General features: G+C 37.2%; 1 protein-coding gene across 1 annotated transcript; it reads left to right on the top strand.

Moving 5' to 3' along the window:
- The first annotated feature begins 556 nt into the window (after nucleotides 1-556).
- On the top strand, nucleotides 557-22,317 carry LOC147384240 (Translin family protein). Its single transcript, XM_086425126.1, has 7 exons — nucleotides 557-714; nucleotides 820-926; nucleotides 12,999-13,078; nucleotides 13,329-13,470; nucleotides 13,569-13,718; nucleotides 19,797-19,998; nucleotides 21,872-22,317. The coding sequence occupies exons 1-7, from the start codon at nucleotides 645-647 to the stop codon at nucleotides 21,970-21,972; spliced, it is 852 nt and encodes a 283-aa protein (XP_086281252.1). The 5' UTR covers nucleotides 557-644; the 3' UTR covers nucleotides 21,973-22,317.
- Nucleotides 22,318-24,667: the final 2,350 nt, after the last annotated feature.

Raw genomic sequence — 24,667 nt, forward strand, 5'->3', positions numbered from 1 at the left:
AACTCGATACTACATTCTAATATATAATTGTTTGTATATTAATTATATAATTTTATTTAACTTTTTTATTCCATCGTATTATTATCACTTGCAGACATACATTGGATATTATTAACATCGACTTTAGTTTAGTACGATTTATTTAAATATTCACTCCATGATGAATTTGAAGGTTATAAACTATTTTATTTATTAGTGATTATATTTTTGATATTGTATTTTTTTTTTTTTTAAATATAAATTCATTCGCGAATCAAAATGAAATTAGGGTTATTCAACGAGTCCAATCCAACCAAATCGCCCAAAATTACCTAATTCTAAATCGGCCCAATTTTAAAAGATCAAGTTCAGGTTGAGCTTGCCAGTTTGGGTCAGTGAGATTAGGCCTATGGTTGGGTTAAGGTTTCTACAACATGGGTTGTGGGTTGAGCCTGGGTTTACCCAAACAACCCTCTCAAGTTGAAGCTCTAAATAGACCCCAAGAGAAGATAATTTGTGGAAAAGTCACATATAAATTGAACCAGGTTCAACTATGGTCCAACCAATTTGATATCATTCCGGTCCAACCACTGGTTCGGTTTTCAAAACTTCTTCATTTTCACCATTAATCAAGCAGATGTTCTGCTCTTGGGCCTTACAGACAGATGTTCTTATACTCTTCTACTTTGCAGAGATTCTGTTTAATGGCGTCCAAATCCCATCGTCTCCATCAATGTAATCTCTCTCTCTCTCTCTGTGTTTGTGTGTATGTGTGTGTGTTTGTGTTTGTGTTTCATCATTTCTTCATTACGATCTGATACTGTGTGTGTGTGTCCACAGTTGCAGAGACTTCGGTTTTAAGCTCGGCAAAGAAGCCGAGGAAAATAACCACAGATTCCTCCATGAAAATGGGTTTCGAGAAATACACAGAGTACCTCAATCAACTTGTGAGCTTGCCCAACTCTTTTTCTTCCTTTTTTGATTCATTGAGAAGTATGAAACCCTAATTCCTTCACCAAACTTAAAATCCAATTCTGAGCATGATTTTTAAAACTTGGTATTTCGTCTCGCTCTCCTCTCCCTCTCCCCGTCAATACTGAGTTGGCTCGTCCGAGTCATTGATCCATGAGGATCTACATAGATAGTCTATAGTAAATTGGGCATAACTTTGTTATATGGACTCGGAATTCAACGATTCCAAAGGCCTTGTAAAGAGGATTTAGAAGGCTACATGACCTACTGCCCTAGCGCTCGTTTCGACATCATTTATCCTTCTGAAATCATAGTTAAAGTTGAGCTTGAATGCGAATAACTCTAATTCAATCGTGATTTTGAACTTGTGGCAGAAAAGAGTTTTAAATTATTTAGAATTCTTAATCCAATTAGGAACCAATTAGAACTTTACTATTATTAGACTTATTATAAAACTAACAAGTACGTCAATTAGAATAAAATTAAGTTTTTGTTTTTTTCTTCTTTTATAAATACCATTGTAACTTCGTTTGGAAATAGGGAGAAAAATAATAAAGTAATTTCATTTTCTCCAATTATTGGGTTTTGTTCTTCCTATGAGATTTGTTTGAATTAAGTGGTCTTAGAGCTAATCCAGATTCAGAAGGTGAGGGTGGTTCATGGTCTCAACGGGTGACTAACACAAACAATATGGTGAAAAACTCACTACTCCGTTGCAAGTTCACAGGAAACCAAGTTCGAAGACGAGTTTGGGGGAGATGTTAGGCAACATAGAGAAAGACGATAACGATAGATTTGACAAGCTAGAAAAGCAAGTTGAAAACCTTACCAAGCTGTTTGGAAAAGATAGTAAAAGGCTCGTCGACCAACAAAATCTCATGGAAAAACACTCTGAAAACAAAAGAGCCAGAACTAGAAGATAGCGATAGAGATGATGATGCCTCTGATACTGCAAACGACTCCAAAGATACTAGTAAGGATCCCACGAAAACTCCAAAAATTGACTTTAAAATTGATTTTCCTATTTATGATGGGACGATTGATGCCGATAAATTGGATGGATGGATTGATCGACTAGAAACCTATTATGCTTTAAATAAGTATTCTAGTACATAAAAGGTCAATTTTGCAAGTTTGAAACTGTCAAGTCATGCTCTCACATGGTGAAAATCGTACTGAAAATACCACGATGTGGTAAAATTCACATGGAAAAAATTTAAAAGTATGTTGCGAACAACTCTACCCCATAAGTTATGAGGATGAATGTTGGTATAAGTGTCAGCACCTTAGGTAGAAGATTGGGCAGTTTGTAGAAGAGAATACTACAAAATTTGACAATCACGCTTTAGTTCTAGATGTGGATGTCGATGACCATGTAGTCTTCATGAAGTATACTGGGGATCTCGCGGAGTATATACGAAAAAAATTGAAGTTGTTCACTGTAGAGACAATTGAAGATGCTGTAGTGAAGGCCATCACCATTGAGGCGAGAAATGAAAAATCTGATAAGAAGGATTGCAAGCCAAAACAGGGGAATAAGTCTTATTGGAAGGATGGCAAAAATGGGGATTAGAGGAAGGAGGGATCGTCCTCCAAATAGAACTATTTTGACCATTATGAACTCAATGGGCATGTGAAGGATAAGTGTTGGGTACTTCACCCCGAATTACGACCAAAGAATGGAAAAAATAAGAGGGGAAGAAGGACAGGAAGATAATAGCCTTGGCCATGCAACATGTAGAAGAGATCCTAGAGGTATAGACTATAGATACTAAACTCGCTCTTATGACTAGACCAAATAAGTCCTTAGACACGATAATTGAGAAGAATTGTTTAATGTAAGAATTCAGGTGAAGCAAAGTGTGGTAATGGCTATCGTAGAACCGAGTAGTCAGAAAAACTTAATTTCAGAATCTGTAGTACAAAAGTTGGGGTTGGAGACTACACTTCATCCTCGACCATACCCTTTGGGGTGGATTCAGAAAGACGTGGAGATGAAGATCACTAAATAGTGCATCTTCAAGTTCGCAATCACTAAAAGATATATTGATGAGGTAACATGTGAGGTAGTACCATTGGATGGGTGTCAGGTAATCTTGGGAAGTCCATACTTATGGGACAAAGATGCAATCTATTACCGATGTCTTTACAAATATAGGTTTGTCAAAAATGGGAAGGAATTCCATATTAGTGCCTGCAAGGAATAGACTACAGAGACTCTGTTGACAACAACCCAAGTCAAGAGGATGGTTAATGCATGCAGGAAATTCGTATTGTTGATGATACATCGTCAAGAACAGAATGTGGTAATTGTGACATTATCTGCTATGTCTTTGTCTCCTAAACAACAAATCGAGATTGAGAAGTTATAGTAAGAATATACAGACTTATTTCAAGACATCAAAGGGTTGCCACCTTCAAGGGATGTAGAACATGATATCCAGTTGGTCGAGGACTCTCTTTTACAAAATTTGGGTTTGTATCGTACATCGATCTAGGAATCTGAAAAGATAAAGAGGCAAATCCAAGAACTTCTTGAGCAAGGAGTTTTCAAGCCCATTGGTCACCTTTTGGTTCACCAATGTTACTAGTACTGAAGAAGGATGGCGGTTGGCGGATGTGTATCAATTTTCGAGCACTAAACAAAATAACCATCAAGAATCGATATCTGCTACCAAGGATCGATGATCTGTTAGATCAGCTTCAAGGAGCTCATTACTTTACAAAGTTGGACCTTAAATTTGGCAATCACCAAGTTAGAATTTGAGGAGAAGGTAATTGGAAGACTGCCTTTAAGACCAAGCAAGGCCTTTTCGAGTGGTTGGTTAGGCCATTTGGATTATGTAACACTCCAGCCACTTTCATGCAACTAATGAATAAGGTACTCTGACCATTTATCGATGATTTTGTTATTGTGTATTTAGATGATATTCTAATTTTTAGCAAAACATGGCATGATTATCTACGACATATAGCAAAAGTTTTGGAGGCCCTATGAAGAAGTCAGTTATATTTGAACGAGAAAAAGTGCAAGTTTGGGAAATAGGAACTAATGTATCTGGGATACAAAGTTGGCACAAGAGAGTTGAAAGTAGATTATGAGAAAGTACAGATCATCTCTAAATGGCCCACACCCCATTTGATAACAGAGGTTTGGAATTTTATGGGCGCATGTCAGTATTTGCGCAAATCCATTTTTCAAAGATTGCAGCACCTTTGCATTCTCTAACAAATGCCAATAAAAAATTCGAGTGGAACAAGAAGCACGGGGATACTTTTCAGTTGCTCAAACGGAAGATATCTGAGGCACCAGTGCTAGCTTTACCAAACCTGCAGAGGCCTTTTGAGATTGAAGCAGATGCTTCTAATTATGCACTGGGAGCTATCTGATATAGGATGGAAGACCGGTGGCTTATCATTCAGAAATGTTTAGTGGGTTGATTCTATCCAACTTATGACAAGGAGCTCTATGCATTGCACCAGTCCATGAAGCATTGGAGAGTTTACTTACTTAGGAACGAAGTCATGGTTCATTCTGATCATAAACCTCTTTAGTTTTTTGTTTACAAAGTCCAAGTTACAGCAAGCTCCTCACATGAAGTGGATGTCATACTTGCAAGAATTCAACATCACCATCAAATACAAAAAGGGAGTGACCAGTAAGTTGGCAGACATGTTCTCTAGACCTCCTACTTTAGTAAATTCCGCATTACTGGTGGCAATGCAAATTAAACTTATGGTTATTTTCAAATTCACAAAAGGGTATGACACAGATGTTGATTTTGTTTATAATTATCAAAAGCGACTACAAGGGCAAACTAGTGAGTTTCAGCTAAATGATGGGTTGATGTACAAGGGAACACTTTTGTGTATTCCGAAAGATGGGAATCAAGTGCAGTGGATTCATGAGGCTTATACTTCTAGAGTGGTAGGATACTTTGGGGTCGATAAGACTTTGCTCAATCTTCGGTGTTATGTCCACTGGCCGAAGATGTAGTTCAATGTTTCTCGTTTTATCCAAGGTTGTGTATTGTGCAACACCTTGAAGCCTTTCGATAGAAAGGTAGGATTGAATCTACCATTACCAATACCTAATCGACCTTGGGAGAGTATTTCCATGGATTTTTTGGGTGGATTACCTAAAACCAAGTCTAGACATGATTATCTATATGTGGTTGTAGATAGATTCAGGAAGATGATTATTCTTATTCCGTGTAAGAAGACTATTACAGGAGAGGGGGCGATCAAGTTGTTCTTCAACATGTTTGGAATCATTTTGGACTTCCCACATCGATTATCTCTGATAGGGACAGTCGGTTTCTTGGACATTTTTGGTGGTCTTTATGGGGAATGATGGATACCCGATTGAAACAGAGTACAATTTTCCATCCGCAAATCGATGGATAAACTGAAGTTGTCAACCAGACCATTGTGCATCTATTGCAGGCTATAATTTCAAGCATCTGAAGACTTGGGATGACAGTCTCCCATACATACAATTTGCTTTTAATAGGGCAGTGCATAGTTCTATATGGAAGTCGCCTTTTGAAGTGTGTTTGGGATATTTGCCTCAAAGTCCTTTTGACATGGCATTCACTATAAGTGACAAACAATTGGGTGGAAAGGAAAAAGAGGATCATGCTAGAGCTAAGAAATTTTTAAAGATGATCAGTAAGATTCATAGAGAAGTTGAAGCACAATTGCGTAGGTCTCAGTAAAAGTACAAGGCTCGTCATGCCAAGCACCGAGTTTCATGTATAGTCAAAGAGGACGATCTTGTTTGGTTGTGTCTTGGCAAGGAGCGGTTGCACGGTGAAGGTAAGAAACTCAAGCCTATTTATTATGGGCCATTCCGGGTTATCAAATAAATCTCATATGAAGAACAAATCCCAATAATTAGAGAAAACAAAATTGCTATATTACTTTTCTCCTTATCTTCAAACGGAGTTACAATGATATTTATAAAAGAAGAAAGAACAAAAATCTAGTTTTATTCTAATTGACGTACTTACTATAAATAGTAATACTATTTATAGTAAGTCTAAAAATAAAAAAATTCTAATTGTTTCCTAATTGGATTAAGAATCCTAATTACATTAAAATTCTCTTTTGCTACAAGTTTAGAATTACGATCGAATTAGAGTTATTAGCAATCAAAGATTCTATAAATAGGAAGTCCAACTTTGACTGTGATTTCGGAGGGGTAAACGATGTCGAAACACTTTCGTACGTTATGCTCACTCTACATAGTGGAATGAGCGCCTCAACATTCGGTCGCGTAGTCGTTTGAGTACTTTTTCCAACGTCTTTGGAATCGTCAAATTCTGAGTCTGTATGACAAAGTTATGTCCAATTTACTATATACTATCTATGTAAATCCTCCTGGATCATGTATTCAGTCATCAATGTTGAATACTTGAAATTATTTGAATCGTCACTCCTTGATGATGACTCTGACAAAGACACTCGTCTCCCATCCATTGATGATCTATGGATTGACCATGAAGACCTTTTGAAGGAGGACTGCATTCTCAAAAAGGTGACAAAGACACGACGATGTAAGTATGACTCTTTTCGTATTTGCAAGACAGGACAAATACCTAGCCAGTCTAAATGGTACAATCGAGATAGGGGACCAAAATGTTCCTCATGTACAGTTTTAGATTTAACAGGAGCTAAGTCCCCTAAAAGAGGGGAACCATGATCCAGGAGGATTTACATAGATAGCTTATAGTAAATGGGGCATAATTTTGTCATACAAATTCGGAATTCGACGATTCCAAAGGCGTTGGAAAGAGGACTACACGACCGAATGCCCAAGTGTTCATTCCACTATTTAGAGTGAGCGTAACCTACGAAAGCGTTTCAACATTGTTTACCCCTTCGAAATCACAGTCAAAGTTGGACTTTCTATTTATAGAATCTTTAACTGCTAATAACTTTAATTCGGTAGTGATTTTGAATTTTTAGCTGAAATGAGTTTTAACATATTTAGGATTCTTAATCCAATTAAGAAGTAATTAGAATTTTACTATTTTTAGACTTACTATAAATTTTATTACTATTTATAGTAATTACGTCAGTTAGAATAGAACTAAGTTTTTGTTTTTTGTTATTTTATAAATACCATTGTAAATTCGTTTGGAGATAGGGAGAAAAGTAATAAAGCAATTTCGTTTTCTCCAATTATTGGGTTTTGTTCTTCATATGAGATTTGTTTGAATTAGTCATACTGTCCTGGACTAGGTTTGGTAAACCATTTAACTTAGTTTAGAATTGTTTATGTATTTATATGCAAATAATTATAAATATTTTTATAAAATAAGGTGCGCTAGGGTGGCCCGACAACAAATATGGAGTTAAAGAAAATGGTTGGGAGAGTGGCCCGGTGAGAGGTGCGTTGGGGTGCGGAGTATGGAAAGGCATCCTAAGAAGATTAACGGCATTCAAGAGCAGATTTAAATGTAAAGTTGGGAGCGGGACCAAGGTAAGGTTCTGGGAAGACTGGTGGTGTGGGAATAGTCCTCTCAAGGACTCTTTTCCAGATCTTTTTGATTTATCCCTGAAAAAGAATCTAGTTGTATTTGCATTCAAGAGGTTCGAAAATGACACGCTTAGCTGGGATTTTGGGTTTAGAAGAACTTTTAATGATTGGGAGGTGGATAGACTTGGAAGACTGATTCTTAGGGTGGAGAATAACTACACATAGAATTCCTCAGAAGACAAGAGAGTGTGGGTTGGAACTCGGGATGGGAACTTCACGGTTAAATCCATGTATGCCAGCATTGCTCCAAGTAGCACAGAGAGTTTCCCTCATGCATTTGTTTGGGGCGGTAAAATACCTTCCTAGATTTCGGTCTTCATTTGGATGGCGGTTCTAGGGAGACTGGCAACATTAGATCAGTTGATCAGAAGAGGTTTTATTTCACCAAACCAATGTTGTATATGTAGAATCTAGGCAGAATCGGTGGATCACTTATTCATTCATTGCCAAGTGGCACATCACATGTGGTCACATTTTTTGTCTTTATTTGGGGTAGTGGGCTGCTTTCCTTGCTCAATCAAGTCGGCACTGGAATTGTGGTTGACATGGGGAGCTTCATTCTTGGCTTCAAAACAGATTTTTTGGTTCTTAACTCCTTTTGCTATTTGTTGGGGTATTTGGACAGAGCGTAATTGATACATCTTTGAGGGGAAAGGTTTTTCAACGGAAGGTTTAGTTTTGTCTATTTTGGAGCTCTTGTACTCTTGGAGCAAACTCATAAGGAATTTAAGGGGGTTTTCTTTAAAGCTTTTATTGTAAGATGATGGGATAGGGTTTGTTCGTTGATGTGAGAGTTTCTCATCATTTGTGTGTTGTTTTTTTTTCTTCTTTGTTTTTTTTTTCTTGTTGCTTCTCTTTGTTTCTTGGGTTGGTCATCTCGACCCCCTCGTTCTCTTTTTCAATAAACTTATCTTTATCTATAAAAAAAAAAAAATAAATAAGGTGGGTCAAAAGATCGTTGGTGATAAGGTCATATTTTTTTAATTATGTAATAAATTAATTATTTTAGTGAAAAAATACAAAAAAACCCTGTTAGCTCGGTCCAATTTTTATGATTTGGCTGATCAAATAGTGGATAGGTCGTATCGGATCTTAGATGAGTCAATGTGAAGGATGATGACACACATTGAATATCCCCCAAGTGGTCAGTCATCTCGGTTTTCGACAATTTTTAAAACCATAATTCAAAGTGTCCTTTGGGTACTTTGAATGTTTTTCCCTAATTAGGATGGGCGGACGACTCAAATGTAATAACTCACTTGGTGATCAATTTGAGACACATAAATGTTAGGTCACACAACATGAACTAAATTCAACATATATTTGCTTTAAAAAAAAAAGATTTATTCCTCTTGGGCATTTCTTGATAGTGCAAATTTTGGATTTTTGGCAAATGAAAGTTGACTCCTTTTTTTTTTCACATTCTTTTTATATGGATGAATACATCGGAGTGTGTAGAACTTTGAATAAATATTTGTTAATAAACCAAAGTGACTTCTTTATCCTACTAAGACTTGGCAATGGAAAAAAATTGGATGGTAGTTTTGGTACCCAAACATATGAATGCTCCTTGTATAGTCTTAGAAGCCTTTGACGGTTGGACGAATATAGGCATGTGGAGGGTGAGCCAAATATAAAATCCATTATAATATCCTCTCATGGTTTCTCTACTATAAGCGAAGGAGATCACAACCCCGCATTTTGCTTTCCTTCCATATTTTTTCTGCCAAATCTAAAATCATTTCATCAATTAGTCAATGTCTTTCCTCATCCTTAGCCAAAAGAACCTCACTTCAATGAGAGAAGTAGTTTTATCACGGCTAGAAAGATCGGCTAGTCCTCTCCTCTGTGTGACTCACGTCGTACGTTCACATAAAAAACTATAAGGGACAGACAAGTAAGAGTTCATTAAAAGCTAATCATCATGGACTCCATGTTGCGGGTGCCCATTGGCTCACCTTTGTTGCATGATCACTACAATAGTTGCAAAATCAGAACCCTTAGCATAAGGACCTTTAATCACCTCAAATCTACATCTTTTGGAGTAGTTAGTGTAGACATGCGTAATGGAATGATCAGGTGTCACTGTTGTGACTGCCACATGGCACTAGCAAAGTCGTCACGTGTCACCTCTGAGGGCTTTGAATCTGGTAGCATGAAAGAAGGGAGGCTGCCTTGACACCTTGATTATGGTACCTTCATAGGGTCACCTATAAGGAGAAGGCGCTAGATTCTATAAGGCTACATAGATAATTGACATGCCATAGAGGCCAACATGACTGTCGCTTGTAGGCCTCTAACATGGACAGGAGTACGAATTTACCTCGGACTTGAAAGAGATAGGTCACAGTTGCCATGTCAGGACATGACCTTACCTCAAACGTGACAGTGATAACTCGCAACTACTATGTTAGAACGGTTGAATAAGGAGAAACCTTTTTCCTTTCACTATAAAAAGAGTACGAAGCTGCCATTGAAGGGGTTGGACCTTCACCTCTGCAATTGCTCTAGATCTTTCTTCATATTTTGTCTTCACCTTGCTTTGTACGCAACAAGGTCTGCACGACTGTGTACGATAAGCTTTTTTTGAAAAGCTTAGTAGGACCTTGGAGTCTTTGTAACGAACACTTGTAATTCAATAATCAAAAGACCTTATCAACACTATTCTACATTTGATCAACGCCCTATGTCGACAAAAAAGCGAAGTCTCGAATCCCTAGGAGGAGAAACAAGTCCCCTTTGTCTACAAGTGCAAGTGATAATGAGATTTTGAAGGCAGCAATATGTATGGCTGACTTAGCTACCTCTTACTATGATTTTAACACAATTAAGTCTTTCGCTCCCTTGCCGAATTTAAGGGACATTCCGACTTGCCTAGTTGCTGTGTCCCAAATTTGTAATATGGGTTATACAGAGACCGTTGTGGACACTGTTGGCCAGATCCTAATTCCTGATGCCGACCTTTACCCTAGCATAGCAACCCAATTTTCGGATGTTGAGGATGGCATCCCCTTGAATGTGCTTCTACAGCATAAGGTATGTATTGCTTTCTACGGTAATATTTCTTTGTTGTTAAATTCGTACTGAATTTAGCTTAACGTGTTAATTTTGACAGAAAAAAGGGGGCGACTTCCCCATCTTATGCTCGTTCAGCTCGTTCTCCATGATGTGGAGGGCTTTGGCAGCTTGGACATGCCGCTTGTAAAGCTTGTGATTCTTGAGCTATTTCTGGCCAAAAATAACCTTGACGTTGAGTTCTTTGATACATTGGGATGTCCAAAGTGTGGCTGCATACTTGGTCGTGCACATCTTTTAAGATCTGTTGTGCTTCTCATCTTCCTACACAACGGGCCAAGGTGTCATCAACCCTACGAAAATAGAGCACGTTGTCATAAATCAAGTAATCACTTTTCTTTTTTAAGGTCACTTCCCTGTGACTTGCATCACTTGTCTTAAGTAACTCGATCAACCCTTTGTGCCAATCGCTTTTGTTCACTTCACTTTTCGTTTCAATGCAATCCCATGAGTAGGGTACTGTCCTCTTGACAACTCAAACATCCTTGATTTCCCCCTCGAATTTCAACTTTGAAGCCAGCGTTGCCAAAGCATCAGCGTGCTTGCTGGAATTTCGTCCCATATGTGTGATAGTAGAGTCTTCGTAGTACTACAATAGATGTTGCGCCCTCGTCCAGTAAGACGCCAACCGTAGTTCCTTTAAAGCGAATGTCCCATTCATTTGATTCACCAAAAAGCTGGAATCTCCTTTGATATCTAGATTCTTAATGCCCATTTGTTTTAACAAGGCGAGTCCAAGTAAGAACGCCTCATATTCTGCCACATTGTTGCATATAAAATCCAATTTGAATGCCAAAGAGACCATTAACTTGTCTGAGCCTTCAAAAACAAGACTGACCACCCCCCCCCCCCCCCCCCCCCCCCCCCTCTTCCTTTTCGTCGTTGAAGATCCATCAAAATACATTGTCCATCTAGGTTGTTTATTAGCCAAGGCTACATATATCTTCATTAATAGGACAGATGTCTGTTCTCGGAAAGATAGCCAAAAGGTCCGCAACTGCTTGCCCTTTGATGGCTCGAGGCGTGATGCATTTGATGTCGAATTCAATTAAACGGAGTAACCACTTTGCCGTCTGTCCTGTTGGGGCGGGCCATGATAAAAGATACTTGATAGGGTCAACTTTCATCACTACTTGGACTTCATTGACTAACAAGTAATGCCTGCATTTCTGTGAAGCGTATACCAGAGCAAGGCACATCCTTTCAATCTTCGAGTATCGAAGCTCCGCACCCCGCAATGCTTGACTGATGTAGTAGACTAGCCTCTCATGACCCATTTCATCCTCTTGAGCCAACAAGGCCACGACGGCTTTATGCGTTGCTGCTATGTATATTAGCAATAGTTTTTGGGGTATCGGCGCCATCATGGTTTGGGTGGCTCCCATTAGTTTCTTTATCTTATCGAACGAGTGTTAGTGTGCTCTATTCCATTCAAAATGAGCTCCCTTCTTTAGCAGTGTCGAAAAAAGTGAGACTAGTTGAGCTAAGCCGGGGATGAACCTCCTGATAGACGAGATTTTGTCCAAGAAACTCTTCAACATATCCAGTGTACGAGGTGGGCTCATACTTGCGATGGCAGTGGCTTTATCGGGATCAACTTCGACCCCATGTTTATGAACCACAAAGCCTAAAAAACGCCCTGAAGTTACATTTGCGAGGGTTCATTCGCAACCTAAACTTCCGACATTGTTCGAAGACTTTTCGTAGAGTGTCCATATGCTTTTCACGGTCTCTACTCTTCTCGACTATGTTGTCAACATAGTCTTCCAAGTCCGAATGTAGCATATCATGAAAGATGGTTGTCATGGTGTGCTGATATGTTGCCCCCCCATTTTTAAGTCCAAACGGCATCATAGTGAAGAAGAAATTTCCTATTGGTGTACGGAAAGCAGTCTTTTCCACATCTCTGGGCGCCATCCGAATACATGGAAGTCGGGGCTGTCAATTATAGATTCTCAAAGCCTTAACTATTCAATGAAGGTTACTGAATTCATTAGCTTTGACTTTACATTGGTCGATATCCCTTTGATCAACATGCAAGGGACCAAAGAGACGAGATCATACCCCGCATGAATGCATGATTTCGAACACCTGTTCTCTCAAGTGGGGAGATCATGCCCTCATGATAATGTATATAATTTCCGATCTGTTAAATAGAACATTTTGGTGAGCAAGGAAAAGTTAAGTATATCCTTATGACTCTATCTTTCCAAATGTAATTTGAGTTCCAGTTTTATTTCATCTTCTTGGTGTAGTAATGCCAATTGAGATTGCTAGCACAAAGACCATGTAGCAATATACTGAAACCTTACTTTTATAACATCGTTTCTATGTGCTGATGACATTATAGTTCAAAGCGTGACCATTCTTGTATCATTTTGTTATTTATGTTTGTATTTAAAATATGTTTTTGATGTATATGTTGTAGAATGACAAGAGGGAGAGGGTAGTAAAAGCTAGCCGTGATATTACCATTAACAGCAAAAAGGTCATATTTCAAGTGCACAGGTAACCAAATGATCATCTTTGCCTATAACAAATTATGTTGCCAACATATACATTTTTTAATCGATAAATATAATTTATTGAAGAGAAAGGAAGCAAGACTTACATGGTAAAATGTGAGGGAGCTTCCCACCTCACTATTTACTTCTTTCTCTAATGTTTTTGTTTTCTAGATTTCCTTTAGAAATATAACTTAACTATAGACTCTTAATGCTAAATGATACGAATGATTCTCTCCTCTCTGACTCGACAGGATCAGTAAACACAATAGAGAAGAAGTTTTGGAGAAGGCAGAGAAGGATCTAGCAGCCGTGACTGATCAATATATTTCCCGTCTAGTAAAAGAGTTGCAAGGGACTGATTTTTGGAAGCTTAGACGAGCATATTGTTTTGGGGTTGAATCTTTGAATCCTCTCACTTGTTAGAATACTTAAAACTTTGAAAATGCAGTTATTGTGTTATTAATACCAATTCCCTTTTTGGGTCATTGCAGATACAAGAGTATGTTGAAGCCGCGACGCTCTGTAAATTCTGTACGAGTGGGACACTCTTGAAGCTTGCTGAGATAAATGCTAGTTTGGTACCATTGAGTGATCCTTCTCTCGAGCCCTTGCAAATTAATGTTCTTGACTATCTCTTGGGGGTAATCTCTAGATATTTTTTATATTTATATTTTAAAAGTGTCTTTAAGAGGAGGAAATCAAAGATACCTGATGGGTAGACTAGAATCTCTAGTGCACATGCCCAGGTGGTAGGTCCCTGTATTTTGTAGTTTGTAATAGGAAACCTCTCATAGAGAATCTTCAAACTGGTCAAATGATCCTATCCATCCAATTGATCACTTTCTTTGGATGGTTGAGAAATGATACCAACAGTCCATTCAATTCTATAGTTGCTGGTTATGTTTATCCAATCTTACGGTTAAGTTTTGCTAAGATCATAAATACTATCCTTGGACGAAACATTTGTTACTTGTCAGAAATGGACAAAAAATAAAAATAAAAAATTTGAAATCGAGGCTGCTCCCTTTTTTCCCCACAAATTTGCAAACACTATTAGAAGAGCTTAAAATGAAAATGAAATTCAAAGTATTTCAGTTTCTCATTCTTGCATCTCATTTATCAGCCTTGATAAAGAAATGTGACGTACCCAAAAAAAGGGGAAATGCCCTCACCTCCCATAAAGAGAGTATTTTTTCTCTGAAACTTGGTTTTAACTTGAAGTTCACTTCACAAAAGCTGCTGGATCTGTAAACTTATGAAGGTGAACTTCTATGTTCACACACAATCTCAACCATGTATATGTGAGATCCAACGGTTGAGATATATCTTAGAGATTTGTAATATATACTCGGGATACATATTTTATCCCAACCGTTGGATCTCATATCTGCATGTTTGAGATTGTGTGTGAACATATGAGTTCACTTTTCATGAGTCTACAGATCCCGACTAAAAAATAAAATCCTACCTATTAGTCATTTCCAGGAGTGTTTTTTCAAATCATTTCCATTTGTACCTGTAGAAATCTAGGTTAATGGAGAAGAAGAAAAATAGAGAAGAGATTCTAGAGAGAGGCCTCATCTCTCCCTATTTATATTAAATTTGGTCAAAAGACAAATATGCTCTTTTTACAATAATATAAATTCTATCACTCCCTCTCAAGCTGAAGCATACAAATCAAACATACCTAGCTTGTTCCAAAACTTATAAAATAATCCCTTAGACAATGCCTTGGTGAAGATATCACCAATCTGACTATCCGACCTTAAGTACAGAGTAGAACTTCGATTCCTCATAAGCAAGTCTCTAATGAAATGACAATCAACTTCAATATGCTTAGTCCTCTCATGAAGCACTGGATTACTAGAGATCAAGATAGCAACTTGGTTATCACAGAACATATGCATAGGTGTAGGCACAAATAACCCCATCACTTGAAGTAATGACCTAACCCATACCATTTCAGTTGTAGTATGAGTCATAGCGCTATACTCAACTTTAGTACTAGAACAAGCTATTACGGTCTGCTTCTTACTCCTCCAAGTAAATAAATTACCTCCTACAAAGGTATAGTACCCCGAGGTAGATCTCTTGTCAGTGCGACTACTAGCCCAATCTACGTCTGTAAAACCTGTAATTGTCAATTCTTTAGATGGTTTGTACAATAGCCCAATGCCTGGTGCATTCTTGAGATATCTTAGAATCTTGATCAAAGCATCCTAGTGTGGTTGGCGTGGAACATGCATAAACTGGCTCACAATACCTACTGCAAAGGTAATATATGGTCTAGTCATTGCGAGATAAATGAGCTTACGAACTAAGCTTCTATATCTTCTAGGGTCATAAAATAGTTCTCCCTGTTCACCATTGAGCTTGATAGAACTGTCCATAGGATTATCCATAGGCTTTGAACCAAGCATATCAGTCTCAAACAACAAATCCAGCACATATTTTCTCTGAGAGAAATTAATCCCAGATTTAGATCTGGCAACCTCAATACCCAAGAAATACTGAAGGACCCCAAAATCCATAGTATGAAAATGCTTCTCAAGATGAGTTTTTAACTCAGCTATCCCAATAGAGTTGCTACCATAAATGATTATGTCGTCAACATACACAATAAGCACTATAATCCCATGATACCGACTTCTAAATGAAGACTGAGTGATTAGAAGATGATCTCTGAAAATCATAATCCAACACCACAGAGTTGAACTTGTAAAACCAAGCTCTAGGAGGTTACTTTAGTCTATAAATGGACTTCTTTGGTCTGCATACCAATTCTGACTTCCTAGGAACTACATATCTTGGGGGTTGGTCCATATAAACTTCTTGCAGATCTCCAAGAAGAAATGCATTTTTGATATCTAATTGATAAAGAGGCTAATCACAACATGTAGCCATAGATAATAGTATCCTAACTGAGTTGAGGGGAGCTACTGGGGAAAAAGTCTTCATGTAATCAAGTCCATAAGTCTGAGTGTAACCTTTAGATACTAACCTTGCCTTTAGCCTTTCAACTGACCTATCTGGGAGATATTTGATGGCGTAATTTACATCCTATTGTTCTCTTATCAAGAGGTAAAGATGCAAGCTCCCATGTCTGACTGTCTTGTAATGCCCTCATCTCATCATCCATAGCCAACTTCCAACTAGGTGATGTTAATTCATCTATATGAGAGGGAGGAATAGAAATAGAGGACAAAGACAAGGCAAAGGACTTCATCGTGGATGAGATATGATGAAGGGACACATCATTACTTATAGGATGTTTAATGCATTCTCAATCAACTGGTCTTGGAGCCTCAAGACTAGAAGACGTTGGATGTGAGGTTGGTATCCATGGTGTTGCTTTTCTCATATTATTTTGCCGATAAACCTACAACGAAGCCGAAACATCATTTATAAATGAAGGAATAATTGGAATAGGAGTAGATTGAAGAAACTTCCCTCGACTCAAAGAGATCAAATCTAACTCAAAAAATTTCCCCTTCAGAAAAGAAAGGTGTTAACTCAAAGAAAGTGACATCTGCACTCAGATAGAACTGACAATGTTTTGGAAGCATTGATACCCCTTCTGAGTGTGAGAATAGCCAACAAATACACACTTGATAGCCCTGATGAGCCAACTTATCTCGACCTGGTTCCAAATTGGACATACAACCAAACACACGCAATGGAAGATGAAAGGGCTGACCGGAAGGATATAACTCAAAAAATCGTGTTTGACCCTCAAGAATAGTAGATGGCATACAGTTAATTAGGAAACAAGCAGTGAGGATAGCATTACACCAATAAATTTTTGGCACATTCATGTTAAACATAAGAATGCGGGCAACGTCCAATAAATGGCGATGCTTGCGATCGGCCACCCCATTTTGTTGGGATGTATGAGCACACAAGGTTTGATGAACAATGTCATGGGTTGAACAAAATTTTTGAATTGGAGTCTGCATACATTCAAGAGATCTGTCACAAATTTTTTTTATTGGTGTACCAAACTGAACTTGAATTTCATTGTAAAATGTAGTAAGAACATGATGAAATTCAAATTTGTCCTTTAATAAAAATAACCCATCATGCGAAAGAAATCGTCCACAAAGATAAGAAAGTAAGAGAAATTAGAAATACTTTTTATTCTTGAAGGTCCTCAAATGTCCAAATGGACTACATCAAAGAAAAGTACTACGGTGATGCTTGCCCAATTGGCAAGCCTCACATTCAAGACTTGGTAATTGCTTAAAATTAGCAAACAATTGACGCAACTTAACTAAAGATGGATGACCCAAACGATAATGCTACTGTAGTGGGGAGACATATGTGCTCAAGGTCGATTTAACCTTTCCCATATCTAGGTAATATGGACCACTAGTTTCTTGCCCCAAACATCGTCCTCTTCGTCTTGAGGTCCTGGATAACACAAGATGGAAGAAATGTCATAGAATAATTAAGGGATTTAGTAAGCTGACTCGCAGATAACAAACTAAAAGGAAAATCAGGTACATACAAGTTAGATGATAGTGATATAGATGGAGTGGGATGGATGGTTCCTACTCCAGAAACAGGTCTAGTAGAGCCACCAGCAAGGAAAATATTAGACTTAGGAGAACGAAACTGGGAAAAGAGAGATAATTTACTAGACATATGGTCACTAACTCTTGAGTCAATCACCTAGGTAGATGGTGACTAGGCAACCACAAGAGCAGAATTACCTGTGTTGGCAAGCATGGCTATATTGGATGTACTAGATGACGCAGAAAAACTCTCAGAAGTTGAGCCATCTGGGCAATTAGATCTCCCTGAGATTGTGTGCCAGCAGATACTCCATGTTGAACCGACACATATAGAATAGTAGACTTTCCAGTCTGCTGAAACTCTTTAGTAGCTTGATTGGCCCAAGTAGGCTTACCCTACTTGTCTTAGCAAAAATCCTTAGTATGATCACTGAAACCACTATATGTGCACTTTATATTATTGTTAGTGCCTCTACCACCATTATGATCATTACGACCTCTACCACCACCACCACCACCACCACTAGGATTACCATGTCCTCTACCACCACCATGGGGTTACTTGTGGTGAGAGATGAGGAATCTTTACTAGTTGTAGATGATGAACTTGAAGCCACAAATGAGGTAGGTCAGCCCGTACGACTCGAGAAAAGGCATTGGCAGTTGTAGGTAAAGTTTTGCAAGCCAATATTTGACCATTTATAGGTTCAAAATCAACATCCAACCCAGACATAAATTTTATATTATAAAATTATTCACGTTTTTTTTTTTTTTGTGCTTCTAAACTGGTAGTGAGCGGTTGATACTTAGCTAACTCTTCTCAGAGTCCCCGAAGAGTGTTATAATAGTCACTAACATGCTTCTCTCGTTCTGCTTTAGGGTAAAGATAGATTCCCATATCTCATAAATTCTGGAGACATTACGTTCATTAGAATACATCTCCTTTACAGAATCCCAGACAACTTTAGCTGAAGATAACAATACCATGTTGGCATTGATCATTAGCTCCATACTAGCCAAAAGTCAACTCATAACCAAAGCATCTTCACTCACCTAGTCTTCATAAGATTTATCATCTGTGGATGGAAGAACAGAGCTAATATGTTTCAGTTTCTTCTTCGCGGTTAACACAATCATCAGGAGAATGACTAATGAAGATAATTGGCCCCATTCAGTTTAACTGCTGTCACATAGACACCAGTACCATCCCATGATTGTTTACCCTCACCAGAAGTAGTAAATGCCATAAGAAATAAGTTCAACTCACAAACCACAATTCGTTAAAGTCGAGACTCGAAAAAAAATTGAGAATTTAGCGAAGCATTAAATAAAAAAAATAAAGGTGGAGGATGAAAGAGAATAACTCCATGAGTGGTGCGGTTTGAGTGGGGATGCTTAGATGCGCGCGGTTGTGAAGAAAATCAAAAACCCAAAAATTAGGGTTTCGACCTCTAAACTTTGAACTAGCTCCAATCACATTGAAACTTCAAACCAATACTAACAAACCTTCAACCAAACCTTACATATACATTTAGGTTTGAAGCAATCACCAATAAACCCTAGAATATAGGGTTTTGTTCACAGCAAGATACAAACCAAGTGAAAATAAATAAAAAAAAATTTGAAGGAAGAATAAGAAAAGAAGAAAAATACCAGTGTTGAGCGTACTTTTGCTCTAATACCATGTAGAAATCTAGGTTAATGGAGAAGAAAAATAGAGGAGAAGAGATTCTGGAGAGAGGCCTCCTCTCTCCCTATTTATATTAAATTTGGTCAAAAGACTAGTATGCCCTTTTTACAATAATATAAATTCTAACAGTATCTATTGCCAATTCAAATTTGAATGGAGTCCCCCTAATCTGGGGGCCAAAGTCTAACAACCTGACATGTAGGAGTAGTTGTAGCTTGCTACTGGTATGCTACAGATTTTTCAGCCTCATTGTGCTGGATGACTGTGTATCCCCAACCATTTATAAGAGTCGCTGGATTCGCCTCCATTGCTAATAGGACTAGACCAAGTTTGGGAAAATCAGTCTCATTTCAACAAGTCCAAAAATACTGCTAAGCTACCCAAACATGTCTGTACCCATCCCAGTACTCAAGAGAGGTATTCAATATTGATTTATATAATGTTTTTAGTTTATTGTACATATCTTTTCTGTACACTTGTGTAAAGTAAGTTGCTTGACTACTCTTTTTTTGTAGCTTGCGGATTTGACAGGAGAGCTGATGAGACTAGCCATAGGTAGAATATCAGATGGAGAACTTAAATATGCTGAGACGATATGCAGGTTCGTACGAGATATCTATAGAGAGCTCACCCTTCTTGTCCCACATATGGATGACAACTCTGAGATGAAGAAAAAAATGGAGACAATGCTCCAAAGCGTGGTGAAAATAGAAAATGGTATGGTGTTCCCATTCATCTTGGCGTCAAATTAAAAATATAGCATGAATGCATGTTTCCCAAATATCGAAAAGGTATTATTGCCAACAAAATGTTATAAATTTTTTTATTCATAATATACCTCTGAATCCTCCTTGAATTCTATTCTTAAGGACCATGGACTGGAGAATAAGGATGAGTTTTACCAACAATCCTCCCAAAATACCTTGTTACCGTTGCCTTCATTGAGTTATATCCCTTGCACAAATTTTTATGTGCTCGTTTTGGATGCCTTTCTAAACACTACAATTATAGATATAAAACAAACTGTACTACTATCCCAACTTAGGTTTCTACATCTATACTTTGCCTCAATGTTCTTTTTCCGAGATTTTTATTTGAATCTCTAAAGCCAAATGCCAAGAGGGCCAAATTCATAGGCTTAAGTTTTCTAACACCCAACCCACCCCATTTAAGACTATCTTCCACTCCACCAAATGTTATTTGTGGGTGTCTGCCGCATCATTCCACAATAGGTCTCTAATGTTTTTTCTTAAATAATGCACATGGATAACAAACTAAGACATTATGCGGGGATGCTAGATACTGTATCAGGATCAGAACAACCTTTACTCTCCTTTGAAGAGGTAACACCACTTCCATGAGACTAGTCTCTTTTTGAATCATCCATTGACAAGATCACAAATAATGTGAAACCTATATGAAGCCCTTTAAGGGAAACCTAGGCACAATATAGCAGAACAATGTCCCACAACCCAAAAGTCCTGCAAGAGCATCAATTTCATCTACAACACAAATCCCCAAAAAATTGCTTCTTCCCACGTTGATACTCACCTTGACATCGTCCCAAAGCAACAGAGAACCCTCGAGAAACACAACTGTTTATGACGTCAACAAATAACTAGGTAGATGATGAAAATGGGGAATAATAAATAGGAAAATTGATAAATGGGAGAGGTAGATGATGCACATTTCAGAATCCATCTTCTTGACCTCGACCCAAAATACCATCCTCCCCAAGTAGTAACCTAGAAATCCTCAGTTCACATATCAAATTTTTTGTCATATCAATTTTGCATATAAGATCCTTATTTTTTTTCAATCAAATCTTTGAATCAATTTATCCATTGACAATCAATATCGCATCCAATTTCTGCCTATCTCTAACAAGAGATCTTCATATGGATGAAATATGTGTATGAAGTACTAGTCGAATTCTCAAGGCTAACATCTTACTGAAGAATCTTGTTAGTACTCCCTAGCAAGCGTTTAGTATGAAAGTCTTGACTCTGTTTTTAGAGAATCACAAATATGCTGTTGGATTACTTCCATAAAACATCTCTAATCATTTCCCCACAAGTTTAAATAGGCCCAAAAACTAAACGTTTGGCTCCTACAATTTGTCACCTTCAAAACTATTCTCCTAAAAAAAAATCTTCCTCATCGTCAAAGGGTCCCTCCAGCCAGTTTACTTGCTCTTCAGATATTTTCAAAATGGAATTCATTGTAAGGGGAGTTTAAAGTGCATGATTGAGAATACAAATTCAAGTTCGTTGTTAGCTAATTTTCAATCATTTTTTGACAATAAGTATGTTGCTAGCTGTGTAAGCAAATTATGAACTTTTGTGAACACTCACTCATTATTTCCAAGATTACTACATTTTTTTGCCCAATAAATTTCTTCTGAAATTCTGTATTTTTGAAATCTCATAATACTTCAAGATGTTTAAGATACAGTAGGAAATTCCATGAAAATCACTTCAAAGAGTTGGTGATTCAATTTTATTTATTTAGTTTTTTTTGCCTCATCAGAATTACATCTCTCATGAAAGTTTGTTCATGCAGTTCTTTTCATTTTGTTCTGTTATTGCAGCTTGCTTTAGCGTTCATGTTAGAGGATCAGAGTACATTCCATCATTAGGATCCAGTGATCCAGATTACACTTTCTTGGGTGTGCCAGAACTTGAACTTTGAATTAACATCTGCTGTCCACCCGTGATTCTACTTGTCTTGCTCTGCTCTTACTGTATTCCAATCAATGATTTTGGTGCACAAGACAAACACTTAAATCATGGTTGGGCAACTAGCAAAAGATTTTGGGGCCATTTTAATAGGCGAAGGATTTGTGCGCTAAAATGCACGAAGGTGAATATCTTCGTAAAGAGATTGTTTTTCTCTATACTAAAATGTTATAGAAAGCAAGAGATTTTGGGACCACTGCAGGGGAAGTTTTGTTGTTGGTGTACTTAAATGTTATAGATAGTTTGAATCTTTTACCTATACTTCAATTTTCCTTGGATTCAATATTTGCAAAGTGAACCTAATCATAACTAAATGACATGCAACATACCCATTTACCCATTACCGAACCAGAATTGAAATCGAAAACCCCGGTTCTGATTCCCTTTTTATTGGAACTGATTAGAGTTGGGTCTAATATGGAACCGAACCGATTGGAACCATAACCATTACGTTCTATTCGATGGGTACCCGTGGGTAACTGGAATTGATTTAGTTTGTCATTTATTTTTACATTATATATGATTCAAGGTAATCCTATATTTTAAAATTAACATATATGATATAAAATTTTTCAAATTTCATATAAATTAAATATTTGAGTTTAAGATGAGTCATTTCTTTTTAAATTTATTACTTGTAAAGGAAATACATTTTAATATTTGAAAATAAAAGTCATGAAATCATCATTTTTGTGGAACAAATTATTCTTAAGTTGATACTTTACAGATAATATGTTAATTTTTAGAAGAAATTTTTTATTATAATGATTTTGAAATAATTTTTCTCATTCAATTATTGAGAATCGGAACCGACGGGTACCTGTGATTTTTTATGGTTTTGGTTCTAATTCCACTTATTTTAAAATCGGAACTGGAACCGATAAAATATAAAGGTTATGGTTTCAAATATCATAGGAACCGACCCATTGACACCCCTACCCAATGGATCCCTTTAGTGTAATCGAGCTAGTAAAATCTTTACTGAAGCTATTAGAAGTTCAAGAAGGGAATTCGCCGCTCCAAAGCCACCCACATGGGCATTTAAGTCTTCATCAAGAAGAATATTGTTGGGCTTTAGATCACAATGAACAATTAGTATTGAGCAATGGTAATGCGGGTAGATCTGTATGCCTGGGAATGCATGATTGCACTTTCTCATAAAAAGTGTATCTCAAGAGAATCATGTATCTCGAGACGTACAGATCTACGATTCTCGAATTTGTCCACGTCATTGAGTCGATTGAGTATGCCACCTGGCGAGTCATAGTATTAGGACTCTTTTGAAAATTGTTAGAACCAGTCTTTCATTTGCAAATACGGACCTTGTAAGGCTCTTGCTTTAAAACTTGTAATTTCAAGATTTTTTTTAATCAAATACCAAAACTACCCTTTTCAAATCGCTAAAAAGAACTCGTTTCATCTCATATGTACGGGTGACATTGTGGTGAATATTTGAGATACCTCCAAAATCTTCAAACCTCTTGATGATGATGAAGATGATGATGATGATGGTGGTATGATGACGACGACAATGGTTATTGTGATCATCATTGTCGCCTTTATCATCACATCATCCTCATCATTGTTCTAGAAAATAAAAATGCCTAATTTTTGAAAAAATGTATGACATTTTTTATTATTTTCAATAATTTATAGTAATGTCAATGTTAAGGAGCATATCACCAATTTTAAAATATATGAGTATATCAAATATTCATCAAATTAAATATGTCCAACACATGTTAAATGGTTTCATTCACCAAGACATGTGAGGGCTGATGATTTTGCTAATCGTTTGGTCCTTCTTTAAGACTGTAGTATTGTTATTTTAGTAACAAAACATCTCAAACGATTCTTATGTAGACAACATGTAAGAAAGAGGGCCTCAAATAATCCGCATTTTCTGTCAAAGGACCCATGAGTGAAACAAATCCTCCCAATTTTTTTGTTAAATATACACCGTTAATAACAAATCCTAAAAATTTAGGGGCAATTGACATATTTATTAAAAGAGTCGTGATGAATGCACGCAGTTGGGGAGGCGACTAACGTGGCAAGGACACGGAACCATAGATCTTTTTCATCGGGATACATTGGAAAATGATGTTGGCACTACAACAAAAATTATATATAAGGACTAAATATAGCGGCGGATTACATTTTCTACAGCTATAGAGCATGTTTTTTTTTCAAAATCAAATTTGCTTTCATCTTTTTGTGGTTCGTAGGAAATGAGAAGATTTAGAGGAAGAATATGAGAAATTCTCTAGTTTTCAATCCAAATGAGGTTGGGGAGGGTCTCCTTTCATAGTCTTATTAATCCAATGGACCATATATATATATATATATATATATATATATGGGGTAGCGTTCTTTTGATAAAATCATAGATAACATTCTGGACAAAGTTTTGTTTTATATGGCTAAAAAGTTTTGGAATGGACTGACTTTTTGTGAGGATGATCTCTATAGTTAGTAGATCATACTCATACAAAATCAGCCAATTCTAAAACTTCTAACTCCAAGAAAAGTGGTTACAAACTAACGATAAAAATTGATAGTTCAAGATTCTTCATCTTATAAACTAGGGTTAGAAATTTTAGAATTTGCTGATTTTTTGTGAGGATGATTTTCTCATCATAGAGATC

Source organism: Akebia trifoliata, chromosome 15 (assembly GCF_017979445.1).
Source record: "Akebia trifoliata isolate Shusen 1 chromosome 15, ASM1797944v1, whole genome shotgun sequence".
Lineage (NCBI taxonomy): Eukaryota > Viridiplantae > Streptophyta > Magnoliopsida > Ranunculales > Lardizabalaceae > Akebia > Akebia trifoliata.

Excerpts from the sequence above, each read along its gene's own strand:
- LOC147384240 (XM_086425126.1), top strand. The coding sequence starts at position 645 with ATGTTCTTATACTCTTCTACTTTGCAGAGATTCTGTTTAATGGCGTCC. Across the intron at positions 13,719-19,796 it reads TTCTTGACTATCTCTTGGGG|CTTGCGGATTTGACAGGAGA; the intron begins GTAATCTCTAGA and ends CTTTTTTTGTAG. Across the intron at positions 19,999-21,871 it reads CGTGGTGAAAATAGAAAATG|CTTGCTTTAGCGTTCATGTT; the intron begins GTATGGTGTTCC and ends CTGTTATTGCAG.